Raw genomic sequence first — 19875 nt, 5'->3', positions numbered from 1 at the left:
TACACTTAGCAATAGGCCACTAACCTCCACTTAGGTCAAGTTAGGTCCCAGTAAACTAAATCTATCTCCACCCTTGGTAGCTTGGCAATGAGCGACAAGGCTTAACTTAGGAGACAAAGCGTAAAGCATTAAAATATCAAACAACAGTAATTAAATAAAACACAGGAAACAGTATAAAAATCCAAAACCAATTTATAAAAATAGGAAACAATTTTTAGCTTCAAAATGACACCAAAACAAATATAATAGGATAAAGGGAACAAGAGATATGAATTTTTTAAAGAATTAATGCTTTTTAGCGCTTAGAAATGAATAGTGCCAATCTGGTTATCTGGTCGCACCTCGACCTGGGCAAAGTCAAAGTTTACGGCCGACCGCAGGAGGCCTCAGTCAAAGGTTTACCTTAATACTAAGTCATTCTTCTGGAGCTTTTCTTTAGTGGGACCAAGTCGCCAGTCCAATCCGACCTCCTGGAGCTCTACCTCGGATACGAGTCGTGGGAGCCCTCGGTGGACATTTTTACCTTCGGACTTAGTTGTTTCTTTAGATGAAAATCCTTCGACCGGGGCAAACCTAAAACTTGATCCGACATCCTTGGAGCCCTCTTCGGATACACTGCCTGGGAGCTTCCGGTTAACTTTCTATGTTCAGACTTAGTCATTTTTTTGGAGATTTTCTTCACTGGGACGAACCTGCAAGTCAGGCCGGGTCATGGTTGAGGCAAGTCGACTAGAGATGCCGTGGTGGATCGGTCCCTTTATAGAGCTGTTTTCCAAAAGTTCTCCAAACTTCTCCAGACTTCTGGATCTTCTTCCAGATGTTCCTTTCAGGTTTGTTTGAGGTCCACAGCTCACCCCAAGGTTCCAGAAGCTCTGAGATGCTCCTTGAGGGTGGGGACGGCAACTCCCAGAATGCACCTGGCACAAACTCCTTTTTGGCCACTGGACAGTGGTCAGCTGGTCAGTTTCTTCAGGAGTTGGTGTAGGGGACTCTGGTTTGCAGGTTTTCACCTGAAGCAAACAGGAAGTCCCTCTTTGAACCAGTTGAAGCCAGGCAAAGTCTGTCTTGTGGAAAAGCCCAAGTGTGCAGCTGGTGCAGCCCTCCAGATTTCAGGTGCAGGTCAGGGGTCCAGCAGGGCAGTCCTTCTTCTCCTGTAGTTCTTCCTGGTAGGGATCTGAGGTGTGGGTGCAGGTCTGTCAGTTTTATCCTTGCTCCTGGGTGAAAAACAGGGGGGTCCTGGTTCTCCAATCAGATGCAGGCTCCTTCCCCCTGTGATGACCACTTCCTGGGAAGTGTGGCAAAAATCAATCCCAGTGAGCAACATTTCTCAAAATCCATCATGGCTGAAAATTATTTTTGGAGGTTACATCTGGCTGAGCCCAGCCACTGGTGTGGCTAAAAATCCTAAACACACTCCTCTACTGCCATCTCCTAATCTAATCAAGGGGACACCTAATTGTCTGGTTTTGCAGTATATGAAGGAGGTGCTGGGTTGCTCCAAATGTCCTTTCCTGCCTTTGAAGACCAGTTTGGCTGCCCACCCCCTTCCTGCTTCCCCATCTGCTGAGGGAAAATCTCCTCCCCCAGGCACATCTCTTTGTGTTGAGCCAGGCCACTTCACACCTCATCAAGGCATCCTGGCCAGGCTGCCAGAGGCTGGCCAATCAGAGCAAAGCAGCAAAAACACTGCAGGGCTGAAGTTAGAAACTTTTTAGGTACAGTTTAAAACTCTTTACTTGAACAGGTTATATTAAATACAACAACTGGAAGTTGTGGGATTTATTATAACAATTAATTTGATACCAAACTTGAGGTATCTGTTACTTAAGGGGATGTTTAAAATTAAAATAAAGTCTCCCCATTCTAGCCTATGGAGGCCATTCACTACAATGATGGAAAAACAATTTGGCTGTTTTACCTCATCAGGGCTTATACAACTATTTATATAAGGTCCCTGCTTATAGTTACATGGCACCAAACCCTGGGGCACGTAGGGCACACTTTAGGGTGACTTATATGTATAAATAAGGTAGTTTAAGACTTTGGAAGTACTTCAATTCCAAAGTCGAATTTCCATGTAACTTTATTGTAAAAGCAGCCAGCAAGGTAGGCCTGCCTTTAAAATGACACTGGGCACCTCAGCAGTGCACCTATGGGTGAACAACCTATGCTGGGGTTCCTAAACCTACATGCCCTACCATATACTAGGGGCTTATAGGTAGATTAATTTCTCCAATTATAATTAGCCTAATTTGCATATCAACTTTACACAGAGCACTGGCCCCGGGACTGGTAAGCAGTACCCATGGCACAGCCAAGAGTCAGTAACCACCAGTATCTGTCCCAAAAGTTTGGGGGTGACTGACTAGGGCAAAAAGGAGGACTTTCCTACAGTGTCTATTGCCTCATTGCCTTCAAGATGTTGCCTCTGGTACAAAGCATTTGGACATCAATAACATGACCAATAAGAATATGTTTGCTCCTGGCACTGCGATTGATACCACATAACTTTACTCCCTGAGGATTTCTCAGAGTTAAAAAAACTCGGCCTGTTTCAAATATCTCTATCTGGCCATTTCTCTCAATCTAAAACTAGTCAATCTATCAAAACTAGTGTTAGCTACTCCAAATAGCCTGCCACTGCGATTGGTCACATTTAACTAATTTGGTTCAAATAGTCCTACATTTATAACTCATCGCTTTATGGAGTTCCCTGCTAAAGTAACTCTGACATTTGGTTTGGGCTCTGCACTATTTACCTCTCAGCATGTACTTAAACTTTGGAATATCTCTTCCTAACCCCATTCATCAACTGCCCTAAACCAATCAAGAAGCAGATCGAGGACTAAACAAAAATTAATAAATACCATGAAGCAAAATCTGCCTAGAATGACTTAATACAAAAGGTAGCAGAAACTGCAACATTCTAAAATGTCCGGGTCATTTCTAGAAATATGACAGGGTGTCTGTATTTTAATACACATTTGGCTCAGTAATCTGCTATTCCAGTTGTGGGAAAATCCCTAAATGTGTGGAACTCCACTCGGGAAATTCCAACAAAAACATTTCCACAAAATTCAAATGCTAGCACACATGGGTTAAGAGTGCATTTTTCAGTCTTCTACTCATAGCCTTTGACAGAAGGTACCTTGACCTGATACTCTGAATAATCGGGTACCATGTACCTAGGAAACATATTTTATTGGTAAATTGAAAACTATGAATCAAGAAGGATTGCGTCATTATCTTGGTTTTCGACTGGACTTAAATGTTTGTTCAAAGTGAAAATGATTTAGCTCGCAAAAGTTTTCTTTATTTGCTCCAATACTGGAAATTCTTTGATAGTCTTCAATTTATAGTATCAAATATACAAACCTTCTCATGTTAGCCCTTAACTGTTTCTCCATACAACTGATTGCTCAAGTACAAAAGTTATCGTTTTTCAAATTACTTAACACTGAAGGCTATCTTATTTCTTAAAATAATGTTAAGTAGAAAACATCATTTGCCTAGGATCACTATTTTGTAAAAATGATATAGCTAGACTTAGATGCCCGGTGATCCGCGATCACTATAGTAAGCAGATTCGCCACTTGGGCACATCTTTTCCTTGCTTTAGAAATATTAGTAAAATATATGCAATGACGAAAAATAAGTACCTGCATCGCCATCCACACTGTGCTTTAGTCACATTGGTCTTTCTTCTTTTATCCAGTTTCAGATTTAGAAATGTATGTATTTAGTTTCCGTTTTTTGGCCCTGATGCCCAGCTTGCTTTCTTTCCATTGTGAGTGTACCTCCTTAAATGCTTCTGTGCAAGAAATAATTTATATTGCATGTGACAGCGGTGTAATTTTTAGGCTTGTGTAGTACTTGCCAAATATTGTAACTGCTCCCCTCCTGTGGCACCGCTGCAGTAATGCTGCGTCCATATGACGGATGGCTGGGTTCCAGGCCCCTAGCGCTTTTGGTTGCTCTTGAAGTGGGTGTCATTTTCCCTACTCGTGAGTGTGGCTGAGATGTTAACTGTTAAATCTGTGGTTAGATGCTTGCTGTACTTCCACTTTGCTTTAGTATTGCCAGCTGTTTGTCTACACTGCGCAGCCAGCACCAGTTGCACCGCTAGAAATGAATTTTCGAGGGGGCGCACATAGAGCCACAGGTAAAACTGGTAGGGACATGCACATCTAAAAAGATAAATAATTATATATCCTCCAAGTCTGGAGAGGACAGAATTTGTTTGTTAGAAATGGGGTCTCTGTTGGCAGTTAGTCTGCACTCTGTCCAAGCAGGGGACCCTAACTCTAGTCAGGGTAAGGAAGATACACACCTAGGGGCTTGTGTCACCCCCTTGGTAGCTTGGCACAGGCTTATCTCAGAGGCAATGTGCAAACTATGTGTACCAACACACACAGTAACACAGTGAAAACACCAAAAAATTGACACAACACCAGTTTAGTAAAATAGCCAATATTTACCTTAATCAAAAAGACCAAAACGACAAAAATCCAACATACACAAGCAAAGTTATGAATATTTAAAGTAGAAAGAGTCTTAATTCATAGAAATCAATGGATGTGTTCTTTTTACACAAAGTACCTGGTTTGCGACAAAAATATATCCGCACGGGTGAGTATGCGTTGAAAAAGTAAGTGATGTGTCAATTCCTGACTCACAAGTGAGGCCATGCGTCGTTTCCTCTATAGTTGGGTAGGCAATGCATAATTTTTCTCTCCCGCAGAAGAGCGATGCAGCGATTTCTGGATGGGCAAACTTGGGTCTGTGCAGGTTCATGTGGTTTTGTTGCCCAGCAACAATGAATGTGAAATCTTGGTGCACAGTGGTGAAGAGCTGTGCTATGTGGGTGATGCGTTGATTTTAGCAGCCACACACAGGTGTTGCATCGAATTCACAGCCGCGATGCAGGTGGTGCATACATTTCTCAGCCACAAAGCAAGTTCTGTGAGGATTATTCTCCTGCACAGCTCCTGTGTGTGGATTGCAGTCCTGGTTCCACCAGCTTCTTCTTTCAAGGGCTCAAGGACTGGATTGGACACCACTTGGCAGGGTACAAGTCTCAGCAAGAGAGTCCAGGTGCTGGCAGAGGAAGTCTTTGATGGCCCAGAGACTTCAGACCAGGGGGGCAAGGTCAGTCCAAGCCCTTGGAGACACTTCACAAGCAGGAAAATATAGCAAAGTCCAGTCTTTGCCCTCTCAAAGCAGAAGCAGCAACTGCAGGCCAACCCAGCAAAGCACACTCACAGGCAAAGGGGCAGTAGTCCTCCTCCAGCTCTTCAGCTCTTCTCCTTGGCAGAGGTTCCTCTTGATCCAGAACTAATCTAAAGTCTGGGGTTTTGGGTCCACTACGTATACCCATTTCTGCCTGTGAAGTAGGCAAACATCAAAGGAAAGTCTCTGTTGTTCACAAGATCCTGAATTGCCCAGGACTGGTCCCAGACACACAGCAGGGGGTTGGAGACTGCATTGTGTGGGGCAGGTACAGCCCTTTCAGGAGTGTCAGCTCCTCCCTGCCCATTCTAGCCCAGGAAACTATTCAGGATATGCAAGCTACACCCCAGCTCCCTTTGTGTCACTGTCTACAGGGAATTCACAACAGCCCAACTTTCAGTCTGAGCCAGACGTGGAATACACAAGCAGGCAGAGGCACAAAATGGTTAAGGAAGAAAATGACCACTTTCTAAAAATGGCATTTTCAAACTGACAATCTAAACACCAACTTTACCAAACAATGCATTTTTTAATTATGAGTTCAGAGACCCCAAACTCCACATTTCTATCTGATCCCAATGGGACACAGCACTTAAAAGATATTTAAAGGCAGACCCAATGTTAATCTATGACCGAGCTAGGCCTTGCAACAGTGAAAAACGAATTTGGCAGTATTTCACTGTCAGGACATGTAAAACACAATGTTCATGTCCTACATTTAACATACACTGTACCCTGCCCATGGGGCTACCTAAGGCCTACCTTAGGAGTGCCTTACATGTAAAAAAAAAAGGAAGGTTTGGACCTGGCAAGTGGGCACACTGTCCAGGTCGAATTGACAGTGCAAGGCTGCACACACAGACACAGCAGTGGCAGGTCTGAGACATGTTTACAGGGCTACTCATGGGGCTGGCACAAGCAGTGCTACAGGCCCCCTAGTAGCGTTTGATTTACATGTCCTTGGAACCTCTAGTGCACTTTACTAGGGATTTAGTAGTAAATCAAATATGTCAGTCATGGAGAAGCCAATGACACATACAGTTTACACAGAGATCACTTGCACTTTAGCACTGGTCAGCAGTGGTAAAGTGCCCAGAGTACCAAAACCAAAACAAACTGGCCAGAAAAACTAGGATGAAGGAGGCAAAGAGTTTAGGGATGACCCTGCAAAAAGGTCCAGGTCCAACCCAACCCCCACCAGCTAAAGCCAGGGAAGACCAATCAATACCTTGATGGACTTCCCTGATTGGGGCCACAGAACATGGACTCTGACCTGCAACAGCAAGGGCATGTTCCAGTTCTACGCCATCCTGAACCCAGTTGGATTCCTCTGTCCATACTCTCAGGGCCCACTAAGCTAACCCATGGGGGACACCTCTCCTCACCTGTGGATACCATCTGTGCAGCACCTGACGTTACTCTGCTCACAGATGCAGACCAGTGTGCAGACAGTACCACCATGGCCAACACAGTGGTGTGGCCCATTCCGCCCCTCGGGTATGACTCCTGTCCTCTCACTAGGGGCAACTCCATCCACCAGGACAGTAAGCCACAGTGGACACTGGCAGCTGTCAGGAACGAGAGCCAGGCTCCAGGTCTTTCAGGGCTCTCTGACCACTGGGACTTTGGAGAGTGGGGGGGCGGTAGCCCTAGGCGGCTTTGCACCCTTTTTCCACTCTTCCTTCTACCATATCACAGATGGCAGCTTGACACTGGTCCTCTCCTTTGGGGCTCAGTACTCTCACCCCAGGAGCACCCCCTCCCCCCAGAGTCCAGAATTGTCATGGCCCTTGTGGAAGCAGCCTCCACAATTCTCCCTCCAGTGCAGGGATGTTAACCTGCAACTGGTCTTCCAACCTAGGGTCTGTACCCTCAGGTTGGACTCGGGTCAGGGGCAAGGTTTCCTCCCCTACCGCCTCTTCTGGGGTCCTGCACTCCCTCACTAGGAGTGCCCCCCAGAATCCAGAATTGTCATGCTGCTTAAGGAAGCAGTCCTGCACAATTTTCCCACAGTTGCAAGAATGGCACACTGACATTGGTCCCCCAGCCCAGGGTCCACGCCCTGAGGCTGGACCGAGGTCAGAGTTGATTCTCTCCCTCCCCTGTCCCCACTTCCAGAGTTCTGCACCACACCCCCACCTTGGGGAGTACCCCTAGAAGTCATACTGAGGGTGGGGGTGACTGGGCAAACCACCCTCGGGCCAGAGTTTACCCCATGAACCTGACCATTCAGCCTAGGGTCTGTACCATTAAACTGGACCACTGCCTGGCAAGCCAGGACTTCCGGGGGAGTAACCCTACCCCCGCAAGGGAAACACATTCCCTATGTGTAGGTAAGAGTCTGCCTGGCGCCGGTCTCCAGCCTCCTGTCCATCTGACAGTGCCTGCAGGTCCCTCAGGGCCAGATGAGATATCACCAGGGTCATTCCTGGGAGCTCTGACCTCAAAGATGACCTCTGATCCTCCAGGTTTACCCACTGGGGACTGTTTCCCCCTCTCACCCATTTGTCCGGCCTCCTGCCCCCTCCACTTTGGAGGGGTACTGCCAGACACCAGGACTGGTGGGACGCTGGTGACAGCCGCCTCTCCCCAAATCCTCCTGACACTATGAAGTCCTCTTCAGCACATGGCCTCCTGGTACAGTCTAGGCTCCCCCCCTGGTGCTCCCTAATGGGACCCCCCCAGGCTCTGGGATTAGGTCTCAGGCAACCTGGGTCTCTGTCCACCCCCAATTCCTCTCTCCTAAGACAGTACATGGGACCCCTCACCCATCCCACTAGATGGGGACCTACCTGGGTCATTGCAAACCTCCCCCAATTCCCTTGGCCCGGGAAAACCTGCTCGGGAACTAAACTCAGGAGCACCCCCAAATCCCTCTTCAGACTCTCTGGTACTCACCTAGAGGTCTGCCTCCAGTGCAGGTTCCCTGGGATCAGAGAACTCATCCTCCATCTGGTGTTGACATAGCTCTGGAAAACAAGGACTGAATATATGCTCTCCAGCAATCACATCACACAGCCCCTCACGTGTTAACCAAATTACCTTCCACCTCAGCATCCAGTGCCTTGAAAAAGTACCCCACATCATCCTCCTGAGAAAATATTAGACTGTCTCTGACACTCAACCCACACTCTTCTGGGGTGTCTCCATATTTCACAACCAGGACTCCTACCTGTGGGGCACCCCTCTCCCTGTCACTCTCACCTAGAGCTAGTAGAGTGTCCCTCCCACCACTAGGAATATGACTCCTCATGCCAGTTCCCCCATCCACTTTAGGGACCCTGCACACCACTGGAGTTACCTCATAAACCTGAACCTCCCAATGAATGTCATCCCCCACCTTCAAGTTGGGCAACAAGTCTCTGGGGATGTGCACTTCTTCCACAGTACTGGATGTAACACTTTTGCTGCCACCATCTGAACTGGACTCCGCTTCAACTCTCCAAAGCTCAGTTCATGAGCTGTAAAAACAAATCCCTTGGCGAAGGTTCTGTCAGCCTCAGCTCTCTCGAGCTCTTCATCCAGTTCTCTTAGCCTCTGCTCACAAGCTACAAGCCATTCCTCTCTCTCTGGTTCCCTCCCAGGGCCACTGCCCTCACTTTCAGAGTAGTCCCCCTCCTCAGAATTAACTGGTAGTGTTGCCTGCCAGTGTTTTAGCTCATAACAAAACAGGCCTGACTTCAGATCCTCCCTTGTGGACCTTGTCTTCACAGCCAGTTCCCTTTCCTCGCAGAAAACATTTAGCTCCCTCATTGTATAGATGAACAGGTGCCAGAAATTGGCTTCCATTCTGCCAAGGCCTCACAGATGAAACAACTAACGAGAGTCCCAAGTATCAACAATACATCCAAGAGGTCATCAAAGAACAAAAAAAGGGGAAACAAAGGAGGAAAAAAACCAGTATGTGGTTGCATAATGGTCTGCACTGAAAGCAGTAGTATGTCATGTACAAATACAAGTCCTATCCCAACCGCTGATCACCAATGTTGGAACTGGGGTCTCGGATAGCAGTAAGTTTGCACTCTGTCCAGGCTTATCTCAGAGGCAAAGTGTAAAGTATTTGTACTAGCACACACGGTAACACAGTGAAAACACCACAGAAGTGACACAACACCAGTTTAGAAATATAGCCAATATTTATCTAAATCAAATAAGAGAAAAATGACGAAAATCCAACATACTCAAGCAAAGTTATGAATTTTTAAAGTAAAAAAAGTCTTAATTCTTAGAAATCAATGGATGTGTTGGGTTTGCACCAAAAATAAAGCCGCACGGGCGATCGTATGTTGGGAAAGTAAGCGATGCGTCGATTCCTGACTCGCAAGTGAGGCAGTGCTTTGTTTCTTCTCCTCGTGCCCTAAGGTAAATATGACTTGTGTCCACGCCATGCACAGTTTTTTCATCACAAACTTTACTGCATTTATTACATTGATATTATCAATGATGTTATCAAAGATATCATGAGTGCTGTAATTTGTGGGTTAATTAGCAGTGCATAGCAAGGGCTTGAGTTACGGTTTCCTTAGGACACGAGTTATAGTTACTTGAGGTAACTCCAACTATAACTGGTGAATTTCTATGGTTTGTACATTTAAAACACGAGCCTATCCATAACAGCCCTGTAACCTTTAGTTTTTAAAGTGAATTTGTATGTTTTTTTTAATTCTATTTCCTTAGTATAACATCCCTGTAACCTTTGTTTTAACGTGCAGAAATTTTCATTACTATATGTTAACCCAAGCACTGCCGTGCACGGCCTTGAGCCATGTGCATCGACGGTTGGCCACAGGCCCTGAGGCCAACCCCTTATAAGCACCCAACCTTGCACCGTGAACAGCCTTCACCCATGTGCAGCAAAGGTTGCTCGTAAGACCTGGCCTGCAGCTGGACCCTATGGCCAACCCCCACAACCAACCAACACCATGCTGTGCACAGCACTTTGGGAGTGCGTGGCGGTAGTTGGGTGTGAGAATATTATGAGAGGGTGTATCTGGGGTGAGAGTGTCTGTCTGGGTGTGAGAGTGAGTACATCAGTGTTTAAGTGGGTGTGTCAGTGTATGCACAGGTCTGTGAGTGAGTGCATTAGGGTGTCAATGGGTCTGTGAGTGGGTGTGTGACAGTCTGAATGGGTCTGTGAGCGGGTGCGTAACTGTCTGAGTGGGTCTGTGAGTGGGTGTGTGAGGGTCTGACTGGGGCTCCGAGTGTGTGCACGAGGGTCTGAGTGGGGCTGTGAGTAGGTGTATGAGAGTGAGAAATTGATTGAAAAAGAGACGGAGAGAGAGAGAAAGTGAGAGGGAAAGAGATAGGCTTTGATGTATGATATGTTTAGAACGAGATATTTCTTCACAATTTAAAATGAAAAAAAGTATCTGTCATTTTTAAAAATTAAAATAATTTGTTCTTTAAAAAAAATGAAGGAAGCAAGTCCGGCTGGACTAGAACCCTAAATGCTCTATTGCTTTCTCTTTTTTTTTGCCCTTTATGAGTTATCTGGGATCACGAGGGATCCCTCAAGCCCTCCCCTGTGGTCCCTACATATTTATTTAATTTGTATATATTATTATTTTTTAAAATGCCCTTTACGGGCTATCTGGCACCACGGAGTAAGCCTCAAGGCTTACCTTGCGGTGCCATTGCTTCAGCAAGCAAGGAGCTGCTTTTAACAGCAGCTCCTGCTTGCTGAAGCATTTCATCTCTGTTCCCTGCAAGTGTGCACTGAACAGGGATGAAAGCTCCACTGTTTGACAACAGGATCTAATTGACAGGTCTCCCTGTCTGACAGCATAGTGTTTGATGTGGCTTGGCTGCAGTTTTCTGTTATAGTTACCTTAGGGAACGAGTTATACTTACTTCAGATAACTCTATTTCCTAACTATAACGTCCCTGTAGCCTTTGTTTTTTTCAGTGAATTTCTATGTTTTTTTAAACTAAAGTAATTTTCATTACTATACGTTAATTCAACCACGGCCTTTGGCCGTGTGCAGCGGCGGCGGGTCTACACCCAATCCCCTATAACCACTCAATCTTGCGCTGCACACGGCCTTCGGCCATGTGTGGTGGGGTTGGCCGCAGGGCCTGGCCTGCACCCAGTCCCTGCGGCCAATGCCCCTAACCACCCAACTCCAAGCTGTGCATGGCCTTTGGTCATGTGCTGTGGAAGTTGGCTGCAGAACCCCTTGGCCCCCTTTCTCCTTGACAATTTCGGCCCGAGAGACCCCATTCCCTGGGGCCCACTACAATGCCCTAGGGCCCCCTCCTCCCCTGGCAATTTTGACACTGAGTACCCCAACCCCTGTGTGCAGCCTTCTACAATATTTTTTATTGGGGGAGGGTGGCCACAGGTCCCCTTGCCGCCGGACGACGTTGGCCCTGGGTACCCCATCCCCTGGGGCTCTGCTTTTTAACATATTTTTTGGGTGAGGAAGGGGACCACGCAGTCCCCCTCCTCTGGCTGACCTCGGCCCTAGGGACCCCACCCCCCCGGGGCCCAGCATTAATATATTTATTTTTTGGGAGAGGCTGCGTGGCCCTCCTCCTGAGGCCGATCTCGGCCCCAGGGACTGCATCCCTGGCGCCCAACTGTGTCATCAGGGTGCCCTCCAGGGCACCCAGTCAAAATGTTTGGGGACAGTAGGGTGAGCCTGAAGGCCCCTATGGTCCCAGCTGGCTCCCTACCTCCTACGGGAACCAGCATTGCTGTCACAGAGAAGAAGCTGCTAAAGATGCTTCTCCATATCTGCGGGAGCAATTGTTTCCTCTGTTTCCCTGCCCGCATCTCTGCAGGCAGGGAAACAGAAGAATCCTCCACTTCTAGCAAGTGAAAGCTGTTTGACAGCTCTCACTTGCTAGAACCAGAGTGTTTGCACTGACTTGGTGGGAGCTGTCCAAGCTCCTGCCAAGTTAGAACAAACAGCTATATCCTGGGGGTGGGCATCCCAGGACATAGCATAAGCCAGTTCTGGGGACTGGTGGTCCCCAGGGCCATCTATGGCTCCTCAAGGGGGTGCTGTGTGACCCCTTCCAACCTATACAGCCCCAGGTGGTGGTCCCTGGGACTGTGGGGGGGGGGCTGCATGTCCCTCACATTCTTTATCTATTTAGCCCCGGGGAGGTGGCAGGCCCGGCGCTGCAGAGGGGAGGCGTGCGCCGCTGCTGCATTTGCAATCAATTTAGCCCCGGGGAGGTTGTGGTCCCCAGAAGGCCATGTGCCCCCCCCCACATACAAAATGTATTTAGCCCCAGGGAGGTGTTGGTCCTCGTGGCGCAGAGTGGCAGCGCACCCCCCCTGAATTATTATTTCTGATTGCCCAGGGGAGGTCGTGGTCCCCAGGGCTGCAGGGGGGGAGCCTGGCAGCCCTCCGCATTTCCTTACATGATAGCCCCGGTAAGGTTATGGTCCCTGGGTCTGTGGGGGGGCCGGGTGCCCCTCCTGCATTTCATAACATATTAGCCCATGGGAGGTGGCCATCCCCGGGGCTGCAGGGGGGCCGGATGGCACCCCATATTTCATTAAATATTATTCCCAGGGAGGTAGTGGTCCCCAGGGCTGCATGTGGCCGGGCACCCCCGGCATGTCATTAGATATTACCCCCGAGGAGGTGGTGGTCCCTGGGGCTGAGGACGTGGCAGGCGTCCCCTGAACATTCAAAATTTCAATGGCCTTAGTACTAGGCCCATCCTAGGGCTGCATTTGAACAAGTGCGGGAGACTGCAATTGTTTTTATTTTAATTCTCTACCACAGCCTCTGTCAAAAATGTTTACAAAAATGCTTTCTACTCTGGGGGGTCCTTCTGGGACCCCAACATCAGAGTAGGGTGTCCCTACCCTGGCCCCTTTTCTTATTTTTTATCTTTATTTCTGGGATTTGGCTGAAGCAGAGTCCCAACATGGCTGGCAACACTCCCTTGTTGAAGTGTTGTTAGTCAATCAGATCTCAGCACCACATCGGGAGGGTTCACGGAGCCTTGGCGTCCCTATACATATGTAAATATATTCAAATTAGTTTTTTCTTTAATTTCTCAAAAATGACTGAACGGATTTACACCAAATAACAACATGCATTTTTAATGCTTTGGGTCTTCGTTTGCTCGAATTAGAGCTATTAGCGTTGTAAATTCCTAACTGGAGTTTCCTTGCCACATAAATTGAAAATGAAAAATAAAACAGTTGACAGAAGAAAGTCAATTCAAAGCGCCATGGCCGCCATGAGCATGAGGGTTATTGGCTCCCTGCGTGAATGTCTAGAAAGGATCGTGGCTGGGATGAAACGCAAACTGAAACTGGAGGAAGGCCAACAAAATGTTCACTTAGTGAAATCGCCTGGGAGGGAACACAACACACAAAGGAGGGACATTTCACAAAATGCACCAATAAAAATGAAGGATAACAAAGATTGAATAGCAAGAGTTGGCGTGGTTAAAAGCTCACATAGATTTTACAACAGGCCAGAGCGCTTCCGCGCCCAATCATAAAAAGGGCGCTTTTTGGATTAAGAGCTACCTTTCTGCCAAATTTGATGTAATCCTGTCCCATGGTTCTGGCGCTATTCTCCTTTATCCCGGCCCCTGCTTGATGGGTCACCCTGAAACTTTACAGACAGCAGCGGAAGTGAGCATCTTATTTTTTAAAAATTTTCTTGAAGATTTATCGAACAACGCCAAAGTTATTTGCAAATCAAAAAAACACTTTTTCTTTAGAAACTAGATCCTCACTATAGCTACCTAGTGGCGACCTCCACTAGGCAATACATATATATTTAGATCTGACTATGTAAGTAGGTGTGCATATATATCTATATATGGACATATACAGGGAGTGCAGAATTATTAGGCAAGTTGTATTTTTGAGGATTAATTTTATTATTGACCAACAACCCTGTTCTCAATGAACCCAAAAAACTAATTAATATCAAAGCTGAATATTTTTGGAAGTAGTTTTTAGTTTGTTTTTAGTTTTAGCTATGTTAGGGGGATATCTGTGTGTGCAGGTGACTATTACTGTGCATAATTATTAGGCAACTTAACAAAAAAATATATATACCCATTTCAATTATTTATTATTACCAGTGAAACCAATATAACATCTCAACATTCACAAATATACATTTCTGACATTCAAAAACAAAACAAAAACAAATCAGTGACCAATATAGCCACCTTTCTTTGCAAGGACACTCAAAAGCCTGCCATTCATGGATTCTGTCAGTGTTTTGATCTGTTCACCATCAACATTGCGTGCAGCAGCAACCACAGCCTCCCAGACACTGTTCAGAGAGGTGTACTGTTTTCCCTCCTTGTAAATCTCACATTTGATGATGGACCACAGGTTCTCAATGGGGTTCAGATCAGGTGAACAAGGAGGCCATGTCATTAGATTTCCTTCTTTTATACCCTTTCTTGCCAGCCACGCTGTGGAGTACTTGGACGCGTGTGATGGAGCATTGTCCTGCATGAAAATCATGTTTTTCTTGAAGGATGCAGACTTCTTCCTGTACCACTGCTTGAAGAAGGTGTCTTCCAGGAACTGGCAGTAGGACTGGGAGTTGAGCTTGACTCCATCCTCAACCCGAAAAGGCCCCCCAAGCTCATCTTTGATGATACCAGCCCAAACCAGTACTCCACCTCCACCTTGCTGGCGTCTGAGTCGGACTGGAGCTCTCTGCCCTTTACCAATCCAGCCACGGGCCCATCCATCTGGCCCATCAAGACTCACTCTCATTTCATCAGTCCATAAAACCTTAGAAAAATCAGTCTTGAGATATTTCTTGGCCCAGTCTTGATGTTTCAGCTTGTGTGTCTTGTTCAGTGGTGGTCGTCTTTCAGCCTTTCTTACCTTGGCCATATCTCTGAGTATTGCACACCTTGTGCTTTTGGGCACTCCAGTGATGTTGCAGCTCTGAAATATGGCCAAACTGGTGGCAAGTGGCATCGTGGCAGCTGCACGCTTGACTTTTCTCAGTTCATGGGCAGTTATTTTGCGCCTTGGTTTTTCCACACGCTTCTTGCGACCCTGTTGACTATTTTGAATGAAACGCTTGATTGTTCGATGATCACGCTTCAGAAGCTTTGCAATTTTAAGAGTGCTGCATCCCTCTGCAAGATATCTCACTATTTTTGACTTTTCTGAGCCTGTCAAGTCCTTCTTTTGACCCATTTTGCCAAAGGAAAGGAAGTTGCCTAATAATTATGCACACCTGATATAGGGTGTTGATGTCATTAGACCACACCCCTTCTCATTACAGAGATGCACATCACCTAATATGCTTAATTGGTAGTAGGCTTTCGAGCCTATACAGCTTGGAGTAAGACAACATGCATAAAGAGGATGATGTGGTCAAAATACTCATTTGCCTAATAATTCTGCACTCCCTGTATATATGTATATATATATATATGCAAACACACATGCAAAGTCAGATGTAATCATCTTAAGCAAACAACACTGCTTTGTAATGAAAGATATTTAGAATAATTAATGTGTGTGGCAAGGTTTGGTGACTTATTTTTGTGTCAGCTCCTGGCATATTCAGCAGCTGTGGTGGTGGGGCAGGTGGGGAGGGTGGAAGGGGCAGAACAAATAAAGCTGTGTCACAGGCCCCAACTGCCCACTTCTAGAGACTCCACTGTGTCATCAGCTAAAGACATGCAAGACAATCTGGGTCTGTATTACAAATAGAGGGCACTTTCCATGTTTGCCCCATGGAGCACCTTAAAGCAGGTGTGCTGGGTACAAATATGGAAAGTGCGCTCTATCAGAAAGAATGTGCTGCTCCCAGGGCAGCACATTCAAGAGAAATACTGAGCACTGTTTAATAGCTGCTCTGTGTTTCTCTGTACAGACGGGAACCCACCTGAATTTTTAAAAGGGATCAGAGATCCCCTCATAGGTGGGTGCAGTGAGTAACTGCACCCGCCTGCAAGATGATGTCTGGGGGGTCCATGGGACTCCCCTTTCATCCCTTTACAGGGCTGCATTCAGAAGGTGCACTGAAAATGCGCCACCTATTTTTAGCGTACTTTCAGTGCATCTTCTAAAGACATGTTTTCCTCTTTGCCCACATCAGTAAACAGCGCAGGCGCAGAGGCAAAGTAATTTCTCATTTGCATGGGGCCAGGCCCCATGCTAATGAGAGAACTCCCTCTAATGAAAGCGCTGGAGCTATATGTGAGCTAGCACTATCTGTATTAGAGAAGGGCCGCACAAGCATTTGTGGCCCCTTCTGTAATACCAAAGATCCAAACGCCCTTTGGGCCTATAGGGCACTTGGGTAATACGGCCCCTGATAGTCTGCATGGAGAAGGAGTGAGCACAAATGGGAGGAATTATCATACTTTGCCTCAAAGCGTCGAAGGCTGAGGAAAAAAATGTATGAAGCTGATATAATTTGCATTTTGTAATCCTGATAGTAACCTTTTTTGGAGCTATGTTACTGACAATTGCAGACTGGTGGTGGAGTATGAAGCAAACAGTATAAATCTCTGCAGTTACGCTAAATTGTTTGATTGTCTAATACACACAGATATTTGACTGCGACAAAAAATCTAGACCTAACTTGACCCTCCTGACTGCCTGCAGGTGATTTTGTTGGCTGTGGGATCTTGAGGAGAACACTCGTGTAGAAAAAAACATGCACCCAGTTTATTACTATTGAAGATACCCCACGGTGGCAAACACCTTGAACTGTAAACTTTGGTTTTATTGAGTTACCAAGCTTGTGTGGATCTGTGAATATGCTCCACCAACAGAGAGTCCCAGCCTCTGCGCTTATAAGAATGGCTCCCTCTTTCACGGCACTGTGAGAAGATCGATGCTGAAGAAAAAGTAGTTTGTCCACTGGTGGATGTGACCTACAATACAGTGAAAATAATGATTAGGTCGGAGAGGGAAGGGATATGGTCATGTGTCCAAATTATTTAACTGTAAAAACAGAAGACCCAGTTTATATACACACCTTCCTCATTTGGTAAAAATATGTGTTATTGTTGAGCAAACTACTTTCTGCAATGCTTAGCTTCCAAAATTAAGGGGTGCTTATAAATGGTCTGAAAGTACTGTTATTGTCACTCTGCCTCTCCATTTTATTCTCAATATGACTGAAAGAACAAAGTTCACAGGAATTCGACACCTATGGTAAGCAGTGCAGTCGTAGCATTCCCTTAATGCGTTGTTCATTACCTTACAAATCACTGATGATACAAACAGTAATAAATACCTCTCTGAAATTAGTCAACAGCCCTGCCGCCCAGAGTCTACTGAGCTCAACCTTTGGCCTGTCCAGAGGTCTCTGTGTTCAAAACCACTTGTCTTTTCTGGTTTTTGGAGAGGCCCTGTGCTCACACCATTTCACCCAAAGCTTACTGGGATGAACATTTGTTCTAGCTCAACAGGCTCTGGGAACATGTGCCAGGCCTTCAGCCATGGCCTAAGCTCATTAACACTTCTTGCAGAACCTTCTGACAATGATCTTCTGCTACAACCCATGAACTCAGATCACTAGGCTTGGCTTTCTGACAGGTTCTGTTCACAGTGCACCTTCGCGAGGTCTGCTGAGGCTCGCCATTGACTAAGACCTTTGCACAGCTCTATGTCCGTAAATATGTCACAAATGCAAACAAATCTGTATTTGCACTGTAGTTTAACATATGATTAAATGAGTATGAAGGCTGGTGTTATTGATGATGATGACGATAGTGATGTGATATTCGATGACATCAGTGATGTTATTTCTGATGTTATAAGACAGGTCATGGACACTGCAGCAGGTCAAGTTATGAATGTGAAGCTCCCCATCACTGGCAAATTTAAGTATTCTGGATGGCAATCATAAGGTCCCTTCAACTGTAGTTTTTATGCAAATGACTGTTTAATTTTCTTTTTTTTCACAATTTGAGTAAATTACCTTGACGTCCGGCTAACAAGGTTTTTCAGTGATTTCTTTTTAATGTATAGTGACATAAGTGTCCCAGGATTCCCTGTGCATAGCCAATGGCCATACTCACCCAGCTCAGACAGGAGGGAAAGGCCTTCGGCCATGCACTGCTAAGTGCTCAGTTGTTCCAGAACCCACTGTGCTCAGCCTTCATTCCTCCATAGAAGTCTTTGGAAGTGGGTGCAGGGTGTGACCGTCAGCAGTGGCCAGCGCCTACCAACCGAACTCTTTAAAGCCTTCTGCACAAGGCCCTTGTTCCTAGATCACCTGTTGCAAACCTCTGGCATTGCACTTAGCACCCTTTGGCCCGCCAGCCAGCTTCATACAGGATTAAGCCGTGCACAACATGATGTGGTAGAATGTTGTAGACCTTAGCCATGTCCTGTACGCAGTACTCTGTCCTCAGGGCTAATTTGGGCACTGCAGGAATTTACTTTGTTTAGCATTTTGCAACCCTTTGTGAACCACCACCATTCATTTTAAAGTGATGCGTACAAGCAGAGGTCTATGAGCATGATGTACACATCTCCTCATTGTTCATTTTCAGTGCATCATTCTATCTGAAAATGGTGACACGGTGACTGTACACCTCGTGTTAAGGGCTACAATACCTAGGTTGATTTGTAGCCAGTTTTCCATCCTTAATACTGTTCATCAGTTTTTCAGTAAAAGAGACAAAACTGGATAACCACTGGAGATTTTAGTTCAATGAAGCTGAACGCACAGTGGTGGGGATGTTAGTAAGAGTAATTATGCAGAGAAATAGTTCATAAAGCCAAGAGGCGCACGGAAGCAGAAGAGGGATGATTTAATTTGGAAGGAATTTAGAAACCTTCCGACTTGCCCTGTCGTTGTTTCCAGTTCCCGTTTTAAAATAGATGGCTAAAGATAGGCCTTCTGCTGAAACATGGCATCTAAACGCCTCTTCACTATTTCCTGTAGGTAATCTGCGCGCGAGAACTACAGGTTGTTTATCCTGCACAGCCAACAGTGCTCCACAAACATAGAAGCAGAACACTTGTCGGCACCTAAGCACGGGCCTGACCGCTCCACTCCAGCTCCAGCTCTACGTCCCGCTTCTCTGAAGGAAAGCAAAGCAGAGCTGTGGCCACGGGCATACAAATCAATAATGAATCAGGTGTAGTGGCCAAGAGGGCACAGGGGTCTGACGGGCCAACTGCATTCTAATTGTAGCATCAGCAGATGTGGGGCCATTTTCCCTTGCTTCCATAAGGCACGTGACACTATTCGCTTCACTACTCGTCATGGCTGCATGTAAACTGGCACACACAACTGTCAGGGGATTTTCTAGCAGGTACGTAATTCTGAAGAAGCATTGGCAAAGCAAATAGGTTTCACCGAGTGCTTTAAATGGAAAAAAATAAGTGCAGGTACTCACCAAATTGAGTTGTGGGTTATGGGTGGGGCTTGGGGGTGGGGCTATGGGTGGTGCTAAGGGGCGTGGCCAGAAGCACATATTTAATTTGATTGCTATTTTCTTGGTGTGCAGGTGAGCATAATTATACAGAAGCATTTTTGGTATCTTTTGAGTATTTAATTTGTCCTTTTTTATACAAAATGGTGCATTTAACATTATCTTTTGAATTTTACATGTGGATAGATTGCTTCTCTGCTAGGCACATGAAGGACATTTTGAATGTTTACATTATGTGGATTAATGTATAGTATGGTCACTTTCAGGAGCGGCACCTCCATG

At 46.1% G+C, this 19875-nt stretch overlaps 1 protein-coding gene across 1 annotated transcript in view; it reads right to left on the bottom strand.

The window, feature by feature from the left end:
* The window catches only part of LOC138245864 (cilia- and flagella-associated protein 337-like), a 1005044-nt gene that overhangs the window by 344791 nt on the left and 640378 nt on the right, over positions 1-19875 (bottom strand). The window contains 1 exon segment of the mRNA XM_069199842.1: positions 16937-17076. Coding sequence (XP_069055943.1) covers positions 16937-17076 — 140 coding nt within the window.

The sequence above is a fragment of the Pleurodeles waltl genome, chromosome 7, assembly GCF_031143425.1.
Source record: "Pleurodeles waltl isolate 20211129_DDA chromosome 7, aPleWal1.hap1.20221129, whole genome shotgun sequence".
Classification (NCBI taxonomy): Eukaryota; Metazoa; Chordata; class Amphibia; order Caudata; family Salamandridae; genus Pleurodeles; species Pleurodeles waltl.
This window is presented reverse-complemented; position numbering and strand designations above follow the sequence as displayed.